The 13,152-nt window shown below is 39.0% G+C and overlaps 1 protein-coding gene across 4 annotated transcripts in view; it reads right to left on the reverse strand.

Moving 5' to 3' along the window:
- Positions 1 to 13,152, reverse strand: part of Adamtsl1 (ADAMTS like 1) — a 949,615-nt gene that overhangs the window by 189,663 nt on the left and 746,800 nt on the right. For 3 of the 4 annotated variants that reach the window (XM_052717521.1, XM_052717520.1, XM_052717523.1), the window contains one exon: positions 3,792 to 3,842. The exons of the other annotated variant lie outside the window; for it this stretch is intronic. In XM_052717521.1, the coding sequence (XP_052573481.1) occupies positions 3,792 to 3,842 (51 nt within the window). The remainder of the gene's footprint in view (positions 1 to 3,791; positions 3,843 to 13,152) is intronic. 4 annotated transcript variants of the gene reach the window in all.

The following is a 13,152-nucleotide window of genomic DNA, read 5'->3' on the forward strand; positions in this document are numbered from 1 at the left end:
TGCTAAGTGTGTGTAGGCTGAGGACCAGAAGTGCCAATAACACTATTACTCTCTAGCTGGTGACAGACCCACAATGTCCTCCAGTAAGGAACTCCTTGACTTGTAAACATGCTTAGTTTCGGTTGAAAGGCTTATGGCGACTGAACGGAGATAATGCTGTTAAGTTAAGGCAGAGAATAAGAAGACTGCCAGTGAAGCTTAAGAGAATTTAATATCTTTCTTTCTTTCTTTCTTTCTTTCTTTCTTTCTTTCTTTCTTTCTTTCTTTCTTTCTTTCTTTCTTTCTTTCTTCCTTCCTTCCTTCCTTCCTTCCTTCCTTCCTTCCTTCCTTCCTTCCTTTCTTTCTTTCTTTCTTTTTCTTCCTTCCTTCCTTCCTTTCTTTCTTTTTTTCTTTCTTTCAGTTTTGTAGCATTTGGGACCAGATCTTTACCTAATTCTTTTCTCTCCTCCTGCAGATTTAGACATGTGGAACTCCTGTTTACAGCAGCAAGGCACTGAGCGAGCCATGCTTGTTTCTTACATGTATTCTGATAGTTAGGGTTTGTATGGAGCTTTAAGAGTTCTTAAAGATTCATGAGAGATCTCATTTTAATGAGAAAGAACCATAACCTCCCTGAGTTGACACACCTGGATAGCTGCATTTGTAAATATTGCACAGGCAGCCGGCAGCCCATGAAAACTGGAATTATTCTATACGTAAGTTTCACATGTGTTGTGGGCTTGATTTCTCTTCTGCAGGAACCAGAATAATACTGTATGTTTCCGATGTTAGAGGAGTTTCTAACACATTTGTCTGCACTGTTGGGTTTAGGCACACCATTGTCTTCACTGTCAACAGCCAAACTATGCTGCCCAATCCAGTATTTTCCCCCAGAAGACACATCAAAAATGTTACTATGGGGAAACTGAGGTTCTTTAACCCTTGGGAGATTGCATAAAAGTTATTTCAAGGGAATGAATTGGTTCTGCACAGTTCTCCTTGCCAAAGGATAAGGCAGCTCTACTTGCCTCCCAGTTAATCTCTGCATGACTTCCTTCTCGAGGTAGAGAACAGGCCTGGTTCAGACTGAAGATGGGCTGAATACATAAGTGTATACTCATGCTACATTTAATCTGATAGTGAAGCAGCAATATGTTAATGGATATTTAATCACCTAGATGATTGCAATTCTGTAAGGGAAAACATTTTCTAATGGGCGCTCTAAAACCTTGAAATTTCACCTCTCATGAAAGGGAGAATGATTGATTTCTGTCTCAACACTTGTCTCAGCCACGCAACTTCACTAATGAATGCAGGCACTCTTCTCAGTGTCGCCGATCACAAGATAGATGAGGATGATACTAATTGGCAGACTCATAGCATGGCTTGAGCTTACAAATTCAGGTCTGTGTGTGACATAGCGTCATGTAAGAATGAGGCCATAGGGAACTTTAAAGCACAACATATTTAGTTAAAGTCTAATGAAAGACGAGAGATGACACTCTTTTGTCAAGAGATATTAAAACAGTGACCAGGGTGAATACTACCAAATAAAAGAAAATACATATAAAAAAATCTTGTCCTAGAAGACTATTAAATAAATTTACATGCCATATATTTAAATGTACTTGGATTTTAATGACCTTAAACCCATACCATGTTTAGTTTAAGAATTTTTCAAAATTAAAAAGGATATAGCAAAAGAGACAGCAAGGAGCTCATTGTCAATCAATTAGTTCATCATGAGACTTACATTGAGATTTACGCTGTCAAAGGCAGAAAGCAGGAAAGACCCTAAAATGTATTAACTGTGTGCTGTATCTCTACTTGTCTGAAGCCTACTTAAATGTTTTAGAGTGAAGCTTTCTGCCTCAATTATCAAGGAATTGCTGTTGGAGAGCTATTTGAGCTTTAATTTTGTTAAATGGAAACACATTTCTAGAAACAGCTGCCATTTACTAGAGCTTTGTCCGGGAAGCCGACTTTGTATCTTTTGTAGTACTTGAAAAGAGAAGTACAAGGGCCGAGAAATGCAGCCTGTTTGCTAACTGCATTGTCATTTTCTGCTGAGATGAATAGACACATCAAATAAGTAAACAGGGCATGGTGCAGAAACCAGTAAGTGGGACCATAGGCATGAGGCAGCACCAGATTTTAGACACTTGAGGGAAGTTTCATTCTATAAGAAGTCAAGACTACCATATGAAAGGTATTACTTGCACCAGAAAAAAAAGAAGAGAAAAGTCATAGAAGATGACAGGAATCTAGAGATTTCCTGATAGGAGAAACATACACTCAGTGTTGTTCACATTGACTCCCAACTTTACCTTTAATTTAAAATACGTGGCTTTCCTCCATACAAAGAAAGCACATGTCCTAGGAATACTTACTTCACAGACCCAGGAAGGGAAATCTTGGCTCACTTGTATTTATCTTTTGATTTCTTTCAGTACACTATCAAGGAGAAGACTTCTGGAAAAAGATACCTAAGGGGGATTCTGAGGTCCCTTACTGTCTTTATCAGCACAATTACAGCAAGGTGGGAGCAAGCTGACTGGTGAGGGAGCCATTTAGTGACACATTTTGCAATAATTGTATCCAGTGTCACTCAATCTCCTTTTGCACATGGCTCCTAGGACAGTGACAAGACAGTCTCCTGCCAGTCACTGGACATTTTTAACTAGATACTGGACAACATGAAAATACCTATATATGTATTTATACATGTGTAAATACATACAGAGAACACACTAATTCCTATTTGTGTGAACATGCATATTTACTTATCTGGGTTGTGGGCATGATTGCTGAGCTAGGACTATGAGAAGGACATATCACTGGACAGTTGGATTAGCATCCAATTAGACTCTAATATGTTAGGATTCAGAGACTAGCAATTAAATTTACTAAATTTTGCTGTTCAAAATACAGTTACTTTTCTGCATGCTGTAGTTTAGGATTTAGCAAACTAATATAGATTATGTTAACTGCTCATGGTCTCATAGAAACCCAGGACCCTAAACAGCAGCTGACTCCCGGGGGGGGGGGGCAAATTAGTAAAGAAAACAGCAAAGCTATTTAAAACTAATTCTATTTTTTGCTACCTGCAGAGCTATTTCCGGGCAAGCAATACAACTGGCAACTAATACATTTCTTAGCAACTCCAGTTTTTCTCTCAAATATAAAGATAAAAAGTCCTTTAAACATATTTGAATAACCTTTTTTTCTAGTTTTTAAAATATACTTTAACAAAACAATGTAGCAATTGATCTTTATGTGTTGAAAAAGAAACTTACTCTGTAAAATGTTCTGAACAATAAGGATATAAAATTGTCTTTAACAAATTATAATTCTTCAAAAATAAAGGAAGGGCACCTGAAGCCCCTATTAGAATAATTCCATGCCTGGAATTTCATATTTATGGTGTTGTGACCACCCATCAGGCAGTGTTTGTTTAAGTTAGCAGTGGCTCTGTGATAACCAGGCTCCTACTCAGAGGAGCCAGAGAGGCAGTGAAAAGGGAGTGAAAGAGAGACACGGCATAAAGAGACATACTGTAGCTAATTAGAGTGAGTTACTGTGTCCACTCCAATGAAAAGTGACTCCATCAAAATGGTTTCTGAATGACAAGCTTACAATCTCAGCAGGCCAGGATTATTCAAGAGGAGAGCTCAGAATGGATTTGAAAGTCTACCATCTACCATCTTATTTGTAGAAAAACAGATCTACAGCTCTACATTTTTATACATATACACTAAAGCATCAGAAGAGTGACGTGCTAATTCTAACATCACGATGATTGATTTACGTACCGAGGAAGGGGATGGTAGAGGTCATAAGGCATGATCTGCTTGTATCCGTCACTGTTAGGAACAATAATGCCAACCCTCTGAGTAGAAGGTACACACAATAAATAAACACTAAATGATTACATCATACACATTTTTATACAATTGCAAAACAACATTCATAAATCATCTCTGAAAACAACACTGAAACAGTTCGATCTTTATGATAGCATATGCTGTGGGCTGGGGAAAGCTCTTAGAAGACACTATTTTCTATAATTAGTCCTCTGATCCAAGCAGGAAATACCACTGGAAAGGGAGGTGGTGAGAAACCTTGGCACCTCATCATTAGCTATATGGCACAATAAGCTTGTAAATGTTCTTTAATCCCCCAAATTATCCATCCTATGAGGTCATTATTATTACCATCATTATTAATGTTACTTCCAGATGCCCATTGAGCAATTACAGTTACTGTCTCACTTTTGATGAAAGAGAAAGCTATGTAAGCAGGAGGTTATGGACCACAGAACTGACAAGACTGTAACATGCATCAGCAAATAAGCTTCTATTCCTGGCAGATCTAAAGATTTACAATATCTGGAGAGGAGCCACTTGGATGTCTTAGAAAGGGGAGGGAGGAACTACCAAATGTTATAAGCCATGGTTAGCAAGAGAAAAACGCCCTACCAAAATGAAGTAATGAAACTGCTTACAAATATGAAAGTTTTCTGTCTATAAATTATTTGACAGGGATAATTGCTTTATCATGATGATTGTGACTCTTATGGCTGCAATTAGTGGCCTGGGAAACCTATGAGGTTCAGAGACAAAGTCATGGCCAAAGAGCCACAAGAAAGGGCATTCCACGCTGTGTAGCTGAAAGGACAGCATGAGCTGTGCTGAAGGTGCACCACATTACCCAATTTCTTGATTTCAGCTAATCCCTCCCATTGTTAAGACTGGGTCCTTACTGAAGACTGGTCCCCTGGATTGTGAAAAATTCTTACTACTTAGGCTGTTGAAGAAGAGTTGGAGCAGCAGAGCCTCCATCAAGAGTGGGCTATGAGGATGCTCAGGGTAGATGCCAAGCATGGAAGGGCAGACAACAGAAGATGGTTTATTTTCATGACCAGTGATAGGGAGAGCCTCTCTTGAACATTAAAGAGACCCGTACATTCTGTTTGTATCTTTGGGAGACGTGTATATATTTACATATCTACATAATATTTGACACATATTCATTATGTCTATACTTACATTTAAATAAATAGATTTCTTTTTTGATCCCATCAATTGACATGGGATGGCATCACAGTTTTAAATACATAGCTAGCAAATCTAAGCACTTGAGTAGAAAGATTGGGCTGGACTTGCTATGGATCAGATAACAAGAAGTATTGACTAAAAGTCATGAAAAGAAAGAAAGTAAAAGAGGACTGACCACAAGGCTCTAAAAACCTGAAATATAAGGGGACACATGAGAGAATCTAGATGTGTTTCAGAGCAAGCAGAAACAGAGCTGTAGAGACAGATTTCCCGGGATGGGATGTCTATTCACTTATTTACTTTATAGAAGTGCATAAATAAACACACCTTCTGTATTTATTCATTTGACTATTTTCTATTTTCTGATGAAATTTGCCTGGCATGTAAAGGAGTGAGCACACCTGCACATGTTAACCTTATGTTATGAGGAGGAGGCTGCTATGGGCATGCTCAGAACTGCAAAGATCTTTAATACCACAACAACATGGTTAAAATATTAAATTTTTGTCCCTGCTTGTGAAGTTAAACATCCCATTCTTTTCTCTCTTCTTCTGATAACAGCTTAATCCTGGCTTTTGTTAGAAATGAGATCTCTTTTTAATAATGTTTTTATCTAATAATCAAGAGAATTTTCCTTTTAAAATGATAGTATTTTAAAGGATGCCAATGTCTCAAAGTTTTTTAAAACTTTGGACATATACTGCTTTTTAATAAAAGTGAATTAGGGTATAAATCAAATAGACTGAAGTTAGGTTTTTAATCTAACTCCTGTATCTATTCATTTCTATATCAATTTCTAATTTGGAAATGCATACCACTGCCTTCTCCCCTGGAAAAATTTATGGCTACAATTTGTCATCCTCAATATGAGAATGGACTGTTGCAGATCCTTGTAACTGATTTATCAGCTGATGATATTTGAAATGGAGACAGTAACATTGAACAAGACAAGTTGAAGTGAAGAAAGGGGATAAATGAGGGGAGTACAGAGATGTCAAGACTTTGGGCTGATTTAGAAATCAGGTTTGTGTTTGAGCAAGGTGCTTTAAACCTGGTTCCAGCAACACTTTAGCTCTATTTGTCTTTCTGTGGCATGGGTCATAGTGAAGACTCATAAAATGACTCTGTGGCACCTGTGAAAACAGAAAGATAGCAAAACAATGGTGCTCTGTCTAGCCCTCCAAATGCATATTTGTGAGCCTTGGCTCTGCTCCCTCCTGGGGCTCCGGCCACAGCCATGATCTTTGACTACGCTGTAGTGGAGGGAAGGCAATCATTGCTCACCGTTAAGACACATTGTTTTTGTTCTCAGGTTGTGTATATCATGAAGGATGGTGGAAAAGAAAGCCATTAAGGGACTTGATGAAAATCTCTCCAGGTTTGGGTCTAGATGTGAGTGTGTTTGTGTGTATACATTCAGATATGTCACAGAATATGTGGGCAGGAGAGGAAGAAGAAGTATTCAATTAGAATACTGAAATAAAGTGAAATTTAAATTGAAAAAAGTATAAGATGGGAACGTTTGGAACTGACACACATGGATTAAACGAGGTCATCATCTCCAACTCCTTATGTCACCTAAAGGTCACTGAGGCTTTGTGAAGGACTAATTGAAGATGCAACTTCTGAAGGATAGCCATGGCCTTAAAAAAATCAAGCCAGAATCAGACACAATTAAAAAAAAAACCTATCACAAAGGCACAACATAAACACAAACTACTCATTTTCCATTGCTTCAATAACCCTGACCACTTGTGTATTTTCACAAAGGCATTGTCACGACTCCATCTAAAACTCTCATTGAAAGAGATGTGGAGAGCAGAAGCTGAGGACATTGAAGTGTGAGACACTATGATGTTATGGCAGGTTCTTATAATGAAATATTATACAGAACATAAACATATAAAACACTCTGAGCCATTTTTAATAATATAGTAGCTGAAAAAATAAGTATAAAATAGAATATATCATTAAGTCATGACATTAGAAAATCTATATTTATATTTCATCTATAAAATAATTTTCATCTTGTGTGTATGTGTTCATAGAAATACACAAGCACAAATATAAGTACACATGTATATGGACTCTCACACATATAGTAGGGAAATATCTAACAGTGGTTGGTTCCTGGGGGTTGGATATTTTTTTCCTAGCTGTAAAAACATCTTCCTGTTTTTGCATGTTCTAAAATAACACATTGCCTCTAACAAGCTTAGCAATTAGAATACTGAAATAAAGTGAAATTTAAATTGAAAAAAGTATAAGATGGGAACGTTTGGAACTGACACACATGGATTAAACGAGGTCATCATCTCCAACTCCTTATGTCACCTAAAGGTCACTGAGGCTTTGTGAAGGACTAATTGAAGATGCAACTTCTGAAGGATAGCCATGGCCTTAAAAAAATCAAGCCAGAATCAGGGTCACACTTCTCAGGTATGGAATTCACATACTGTGATAAATCTCTCTTTATAAGAAAAAAAATCCTAATGTAAATCACTCCATGAACACTTAACACATGAGGTTCTCTTTATAATGGAGATGAACCATAAGGCTCTCTTGCCTCTCCTTACTAAACATCCTCTTCCCGGCTTCTGACAGCTGCATGGACTTCAGGCCCTGAGACCTGTGAGTCTCACACAACTTGCCCTCTTCCCTTGCAAACTGCTTCTCTTGTGTCTGCTGACCTTGTTCAAGGCACCACCATTCTCCCACCTACGTCACATACTCTGGGACATTTTTGCTTCTTCTATTTGCCATGCCCTTTTTGTGTATCTTGTAGTAAAACTGTGTTGCTGGCCCACTTCATTTAACTCTGTATCTTTCTATTCCCAGCAGTAACTATGGAAACCATGACAATCTCTTTGTTTTCCATCTCATGTGTGCTTCAGACATAATGTTGCTTCATAGCTGTGTGACTCAACTCACCCTGGGAAGATTTGAGCCCCAGACTTTTGCTGACTCCTCTGAATCTTACTTGCCTTCCTGATTGTACTAAACATTAAGCCTCAAAGACTAGGAAACTACAGTTTTTGTTTTGTTTTGTTTTGTTTTTAGAATGAAGTTATGGGTGCTACAGTACTCTGGCTATGGGGTTCCATCTTCTCTAGGTGATTTCCAGGCAGTAATAGAAACCACCTTCTGCAAGCTGCAGAGACTAAGGAAATGTTGAAAACAGACCCAAGCATTTTGCTTTTTCCTGAGAGGGAGAACACAGAGGTTCAGGATCCGGTGAGAGGAAGACCACCCAAGGAGCTGTGAGGTTAAATGTCAGTGCTCTTCTTGCTACATCCTCTCAATGTATGTAACCTTGAGTACCAGACATCCGGACCTTTGCTTCCATCTTATGAACATCCAAGTAGTGAGCAAGTCATGAGTTTTAAGATGAAGAGATAATGGCTTATGGAATTTATCTTACCTTTCCCTGCCCAGTGGCTGCTGAGCCTCCAGCTTGATAACCACTAAGATGATTATCTCCGAATTCTTCCTCCTCTAACACCTGTTAGTGTCCTGAAGCACTGAATGTCCTTAACACAGAGTCAAGTTGGAATCAGCTGAGAAAATGTTTTCTATAGCGGTCCTGATTTTTTTTTTAAACTACAGTAATGCCAAACCAGTTAATGATACCTGTGTCACAAGAGAACCAGACTCACGAATCCTGATTCACTAACATGATCTGAAATTTTTTCAGACACATTTTGTACTATAAAACAAATTACTGAGGAGTTTTAACATCTTTGATTAAATGACAATTTTCTGCATGACTATATTTTTGACTTTTCTTTCAAGACATTAATGAATGTCATTTCTGTATTACTTTTAAGTAAGTAGAACTGTTGTTTCCTTAGGATTTATTTTTCTCTACTGCTGTATACCCAAGTCAATTTGAGTGAACATCAATACTTGTGATTACACAGAGGATGCTTCTTTCCTTTGGATTTCTGCTCACTTTGTCACATGCACAAACTTGTATTAAAATGGTTCTCTGTTGTCTTGGAAGCAGACCTCCAGTCTGCTGAAGGCAACATGTAGGACAAGGGTGACTGTGGGTAATGATGGCATCAGGGCTGCTTTTCTGTAGGGTGAGAGATACTGTGGAACTGGAAGCTCTTAGATCCATGCCCCAGCTTGCTTTGATGGAGCCCTACTTGAGAATGCTGCTTATACTCTCTGGCCTGTTAACTCCACAGGGAATATAAAACTAAACAGAGGTAATGAGCATCTTATAAACTTCTCATGCATGTAACTTTGGGGAGGTCAATTTAGCTGTTTGAGTCTCCATTTAATGACAAGAGCTGTGATTTTTTGAGTCCTTAGCACCTTGGGAGGAGCTTTACACCCATTATTTCACAGCATCCTCACAGTACCTGGCAGAAATGTTATATTTTACAGATGGGAAACTACAGATATTAAGTAAAGAAATGTCTTACACAGTGGTAGGTTGAAGTTAAAAATGAAGATGACATTACCTTGTCATGTGAACATTACATCACATGGTAATTAAAAGAATTGTACCAATAACTAGCTACACGCTTTAAAACTTTGAAAGATAATGTAAGACGTGAGCTTACTCTTAGTATGAACTGGCTTGATAGAATAAATTAATTGCTTGATAATTGAGTTATAGGTGTACTCGATTATTTCACTGTCAGCTTTGGTTCTATAATGCATGATGATACATTCTAAAATGCAGGACAACTCTGCTTTGTTGTCCCTTATAGATCTATGGAAGCAGAAATGAGGTCTTATGATTTTTTTTGTAGCCCTTATTTAAATGAGATTGGTCCTAAGGAGTGTGTTATTTTTCTAAACCATTCACTGTTGCAATAAAACAAAGTATTTCAAGACTTGCATGATTAAGGACACCTTCACTTTTTTTGCTTGCTCCATAAATCAACCATTTCCTAGTCCTTAACTTGAGCTTTCCTGTTAGGGAAGGTAAGAGGCAAAACTCCTTGTGGACTGATAGCAATGACTCACAGCTGGTTATGGGAGGGCTATTTTTTTTATTTTTTTGTTTGTTTGTTTGTTTTTGAGACAGGGTTTCTCTGTGTAGTTTTGGTGCCTGTCCTGAACCTTGCTCTGTAGACCAGGCTGGCCTTGAACTCACAGAGATCTGCCTGGCTTTGCCTCCTGAGTGCTGTGATTAAAAGCGTGAGCTACTACCACCCAGCTGGGAGGGCTATTCTTGATACTTGTAAACTGAGACTTCAGCCTTCAGTCTGCATAAGATCATTTATATCTTAGCAACCCAACAAATGTGATTTCGCATCAAGATGATGTTTTCCTCGGAATTGTCTTCTGTGTTTAGAACAACCCATAGAGAACTATTTTTTTGGACTCTGAGAATTTTAGAATTCTATCTTTCCTTTTCATGGATAAAAAAAACCTCAGTGTCTGGAGAGTGGCTTCTGTAGGCAACATCAATACTATTAGCACAGCCCTGATCTCAGTCACAGTTGTAGTAACTAACATCTATTGAGTGCTTATTGTGTGTTAGACCCCCCCCCCCCCAGCTCTTTAAATGTCTGGTAGCATTTATCCCTCATGACAACTTTATTCAGTAAAGGACTGTTATGATTGTCACTTCATGGGATGAAAATCTAAGGCTTAGTGAAAATAAGTAATTTGCCAAAGGCTGCTCAACTAGTAGGTGGCAGACCTGCAGTCTCAAGCCAGCCTGTATCATTCCAAAGCTCTCATTCCTTCTACCAGGCTCTACTGCAGTGAGCTGGTTGGTCACCCAGTAAGGACACAAATCCAGTTTTTTTATATGCCTCCCACAGGCTCCATCTCTCCAGATGCAGATTATTTCTTTACAGTTACATTAGGGGTCAAATCTGAGACCTCTTTTTCCCAAGGTGGTCCCTAGCCAGTGATAATTTATGTAATTTATTGTCAAACTAAAGTAGAGATGGAAAAATAAAAGCAAAAAACACAAACCAACTGATCAACCCCAAATACCACTTGACTCACCAGAACTGCCAGGTGGGGCATTTAACTCTGGGCATCTGCTGGGTATTGTTGCTCTAAATCCCCAAGAGGAAGTGGAATTTAGACACAGTTTTGTTTGCTAGTGACTGTGAGGATGGTAGCATGAGTGAGAGCCTTTACACCTGTCTCAACCTCACCAATTCAAGCCACTTTTACTACTGCCTTGGAGGAAAAGAACCAAAGGTCTGTTCCAAGCCAATCTGTGAGGGAAGCTCTCTGTTCTTTTCACAGTACCTTGCAGGAGGTCCCCAACAACCAAAGGTTGCATGCCTTATATTTCAAGCTGCTCTGAGAACAACAGTGCTTGTTAGATGGGGTAAATGACTCTTTTTCTAGTTGTTCCTTAACCACAAGCAAATACTTTGAGCCTTTCTGACCACATAATAGATGTGACCTTCTACTCAAGAGACAAAAGTGGCATGAACTGCTGTACAAATTTCAACAAAGCTTTCCTTGGTGTAAGGGAGAAAGTGACAATTATGGCATGGCAGACACACGATAGGTTTGACATGTGATTAGATCCAGAACGTCTGTTACATGGGAGAAGGCTCATAAGAAAGTGCTAGGCGCACAAAGCAGAGAACTAAGCATGCAGTAGATCCCTGACAGACAGGAGGGTAGTATCTCTGCACTTCTAGGAATGCTCAAGTTGGACTATCATGGCACCTACAGCAGCAGAGTGTGTGAGAACACGTGATTGCCCTATGACATCATGGCTCAGAGTTGCCGATGAAAAACAGTACTAATTTTAGCAAAGAGTCATTAAATCTTTATACCTCTCTCTCCCTTTCCTTATTCTTAAGTGTTGGCTCCCTTTTGGGGGGCCACTTTTGGCTGGGAAACTAAGTATTTTATCGCTTCATAAAAAACGACTGTATCAGTGACATGAGCAGAGATCAACAAAGCCCCACGGGGAGGAACAGCTGTGCAGCCCGCTAAGTTCTGCCACCGGGCAGACAGGGCAATGGTCTGGAGTCCTTGCCTCAGCAGCGCACCAGGTTGCTATGTGGCATAGGAGGCAAGGCTCACTTTTAGAAGAGGAAACAAAGGATGAAGAGTCATTGAATTCACCGAATCCCAGCTGTGTTATGAGCATTTGACAAGGACAAAGAGAAATAGTGAGTGTAGTAACAATGCTTATCTTGGGCACTGGGGAGCACTAATGAGTTTTATTGTTTTCATTACAGCCTTTTAACGTATCCACATTTTCAAATTAACATTTGGAAGCAGAGAAAGTGATAACAACATAAGAAAACCCTTTGAAGAGAATAGGGCCAGATGTTCATTGTCTGCTCAGTATCCTCTGTAGTCATGGCAGCTGGCTGATGTGACGTGATGAAGAGTGTAAGAGGAAACAAGGGGTGTGGGGAGAAGCAAAGAAAGGAGATGGGAAGTCAGACAAGGAAAGCAGAGAGGACTCCTGCAATTAGATGAATGGTAAGGAGTTGGGCATTCCTGAGAAAAAAAATAACCGAGGCCTTGAAGTTATTAAAGTTGAACAATTATTTTGTGTCCTTACTAAATATTGTGTGTGTGTCCAGGAGCTGTTATAGAGGGGGGAGCAAAGGACAAGACTGGGTGTCCTACTCTATCACTTCCTACCTCAGTCCTTTATGGCATAGTCTCTCACTGAATTTGGAGCAAGGCTGGAGGCCAGCAAGCCTCAGGGATGCTCTTGTCTCTACCCTGGTAGCTTAGAGGTTATAGGGGTGTGCGGCCACACTCAGCTTTGTATTTGGATGTTAGGGATTCAAACTCATGTCATCATGCTCATGCAGCAAAGCTCTGTCACCTACTTGAGCCCTCTCTCCAGCCCCTATTTAGTGTCATTTTTTTGTTGTTCATGCACATTTCTATCTTGAAAGGGAGTAAGATTCAAACTAATTATCTAAACAGGATTTTGCTTCTAGTTAATATAAGCCCCAATCCTAGGATTAACAGGAAAAATAGGATAGAGATCTCAGTGACTATATATAATAATATTTTATATAACAACAGGAATTAAAAATGTGTGATTTTTATACTAAGAATGCCCTTGTTTTTCTTCTGAGGACTTCTAATTTTGGACACAAAGGTGTTGTTTTGATGTCACTGTACCCCTTTTGACTTCCTATGGCAT

Source organism: Peromyscus californicus, unplaced genomic scaffold (genome assembly GCF_007827085.1).
Source record: "Peromyscus californicus insignis strain IS unplaced genomic scaffold, ASM782708v3 Scaffold_5__1_contigs__length_169319896, whole genome shotgun sequence".
NCBI lineage: Eukaryota > Metazoa > Chordata > Mammalia > Rodentia > Cricetidae > Peromyscus > Peromyscus californicus.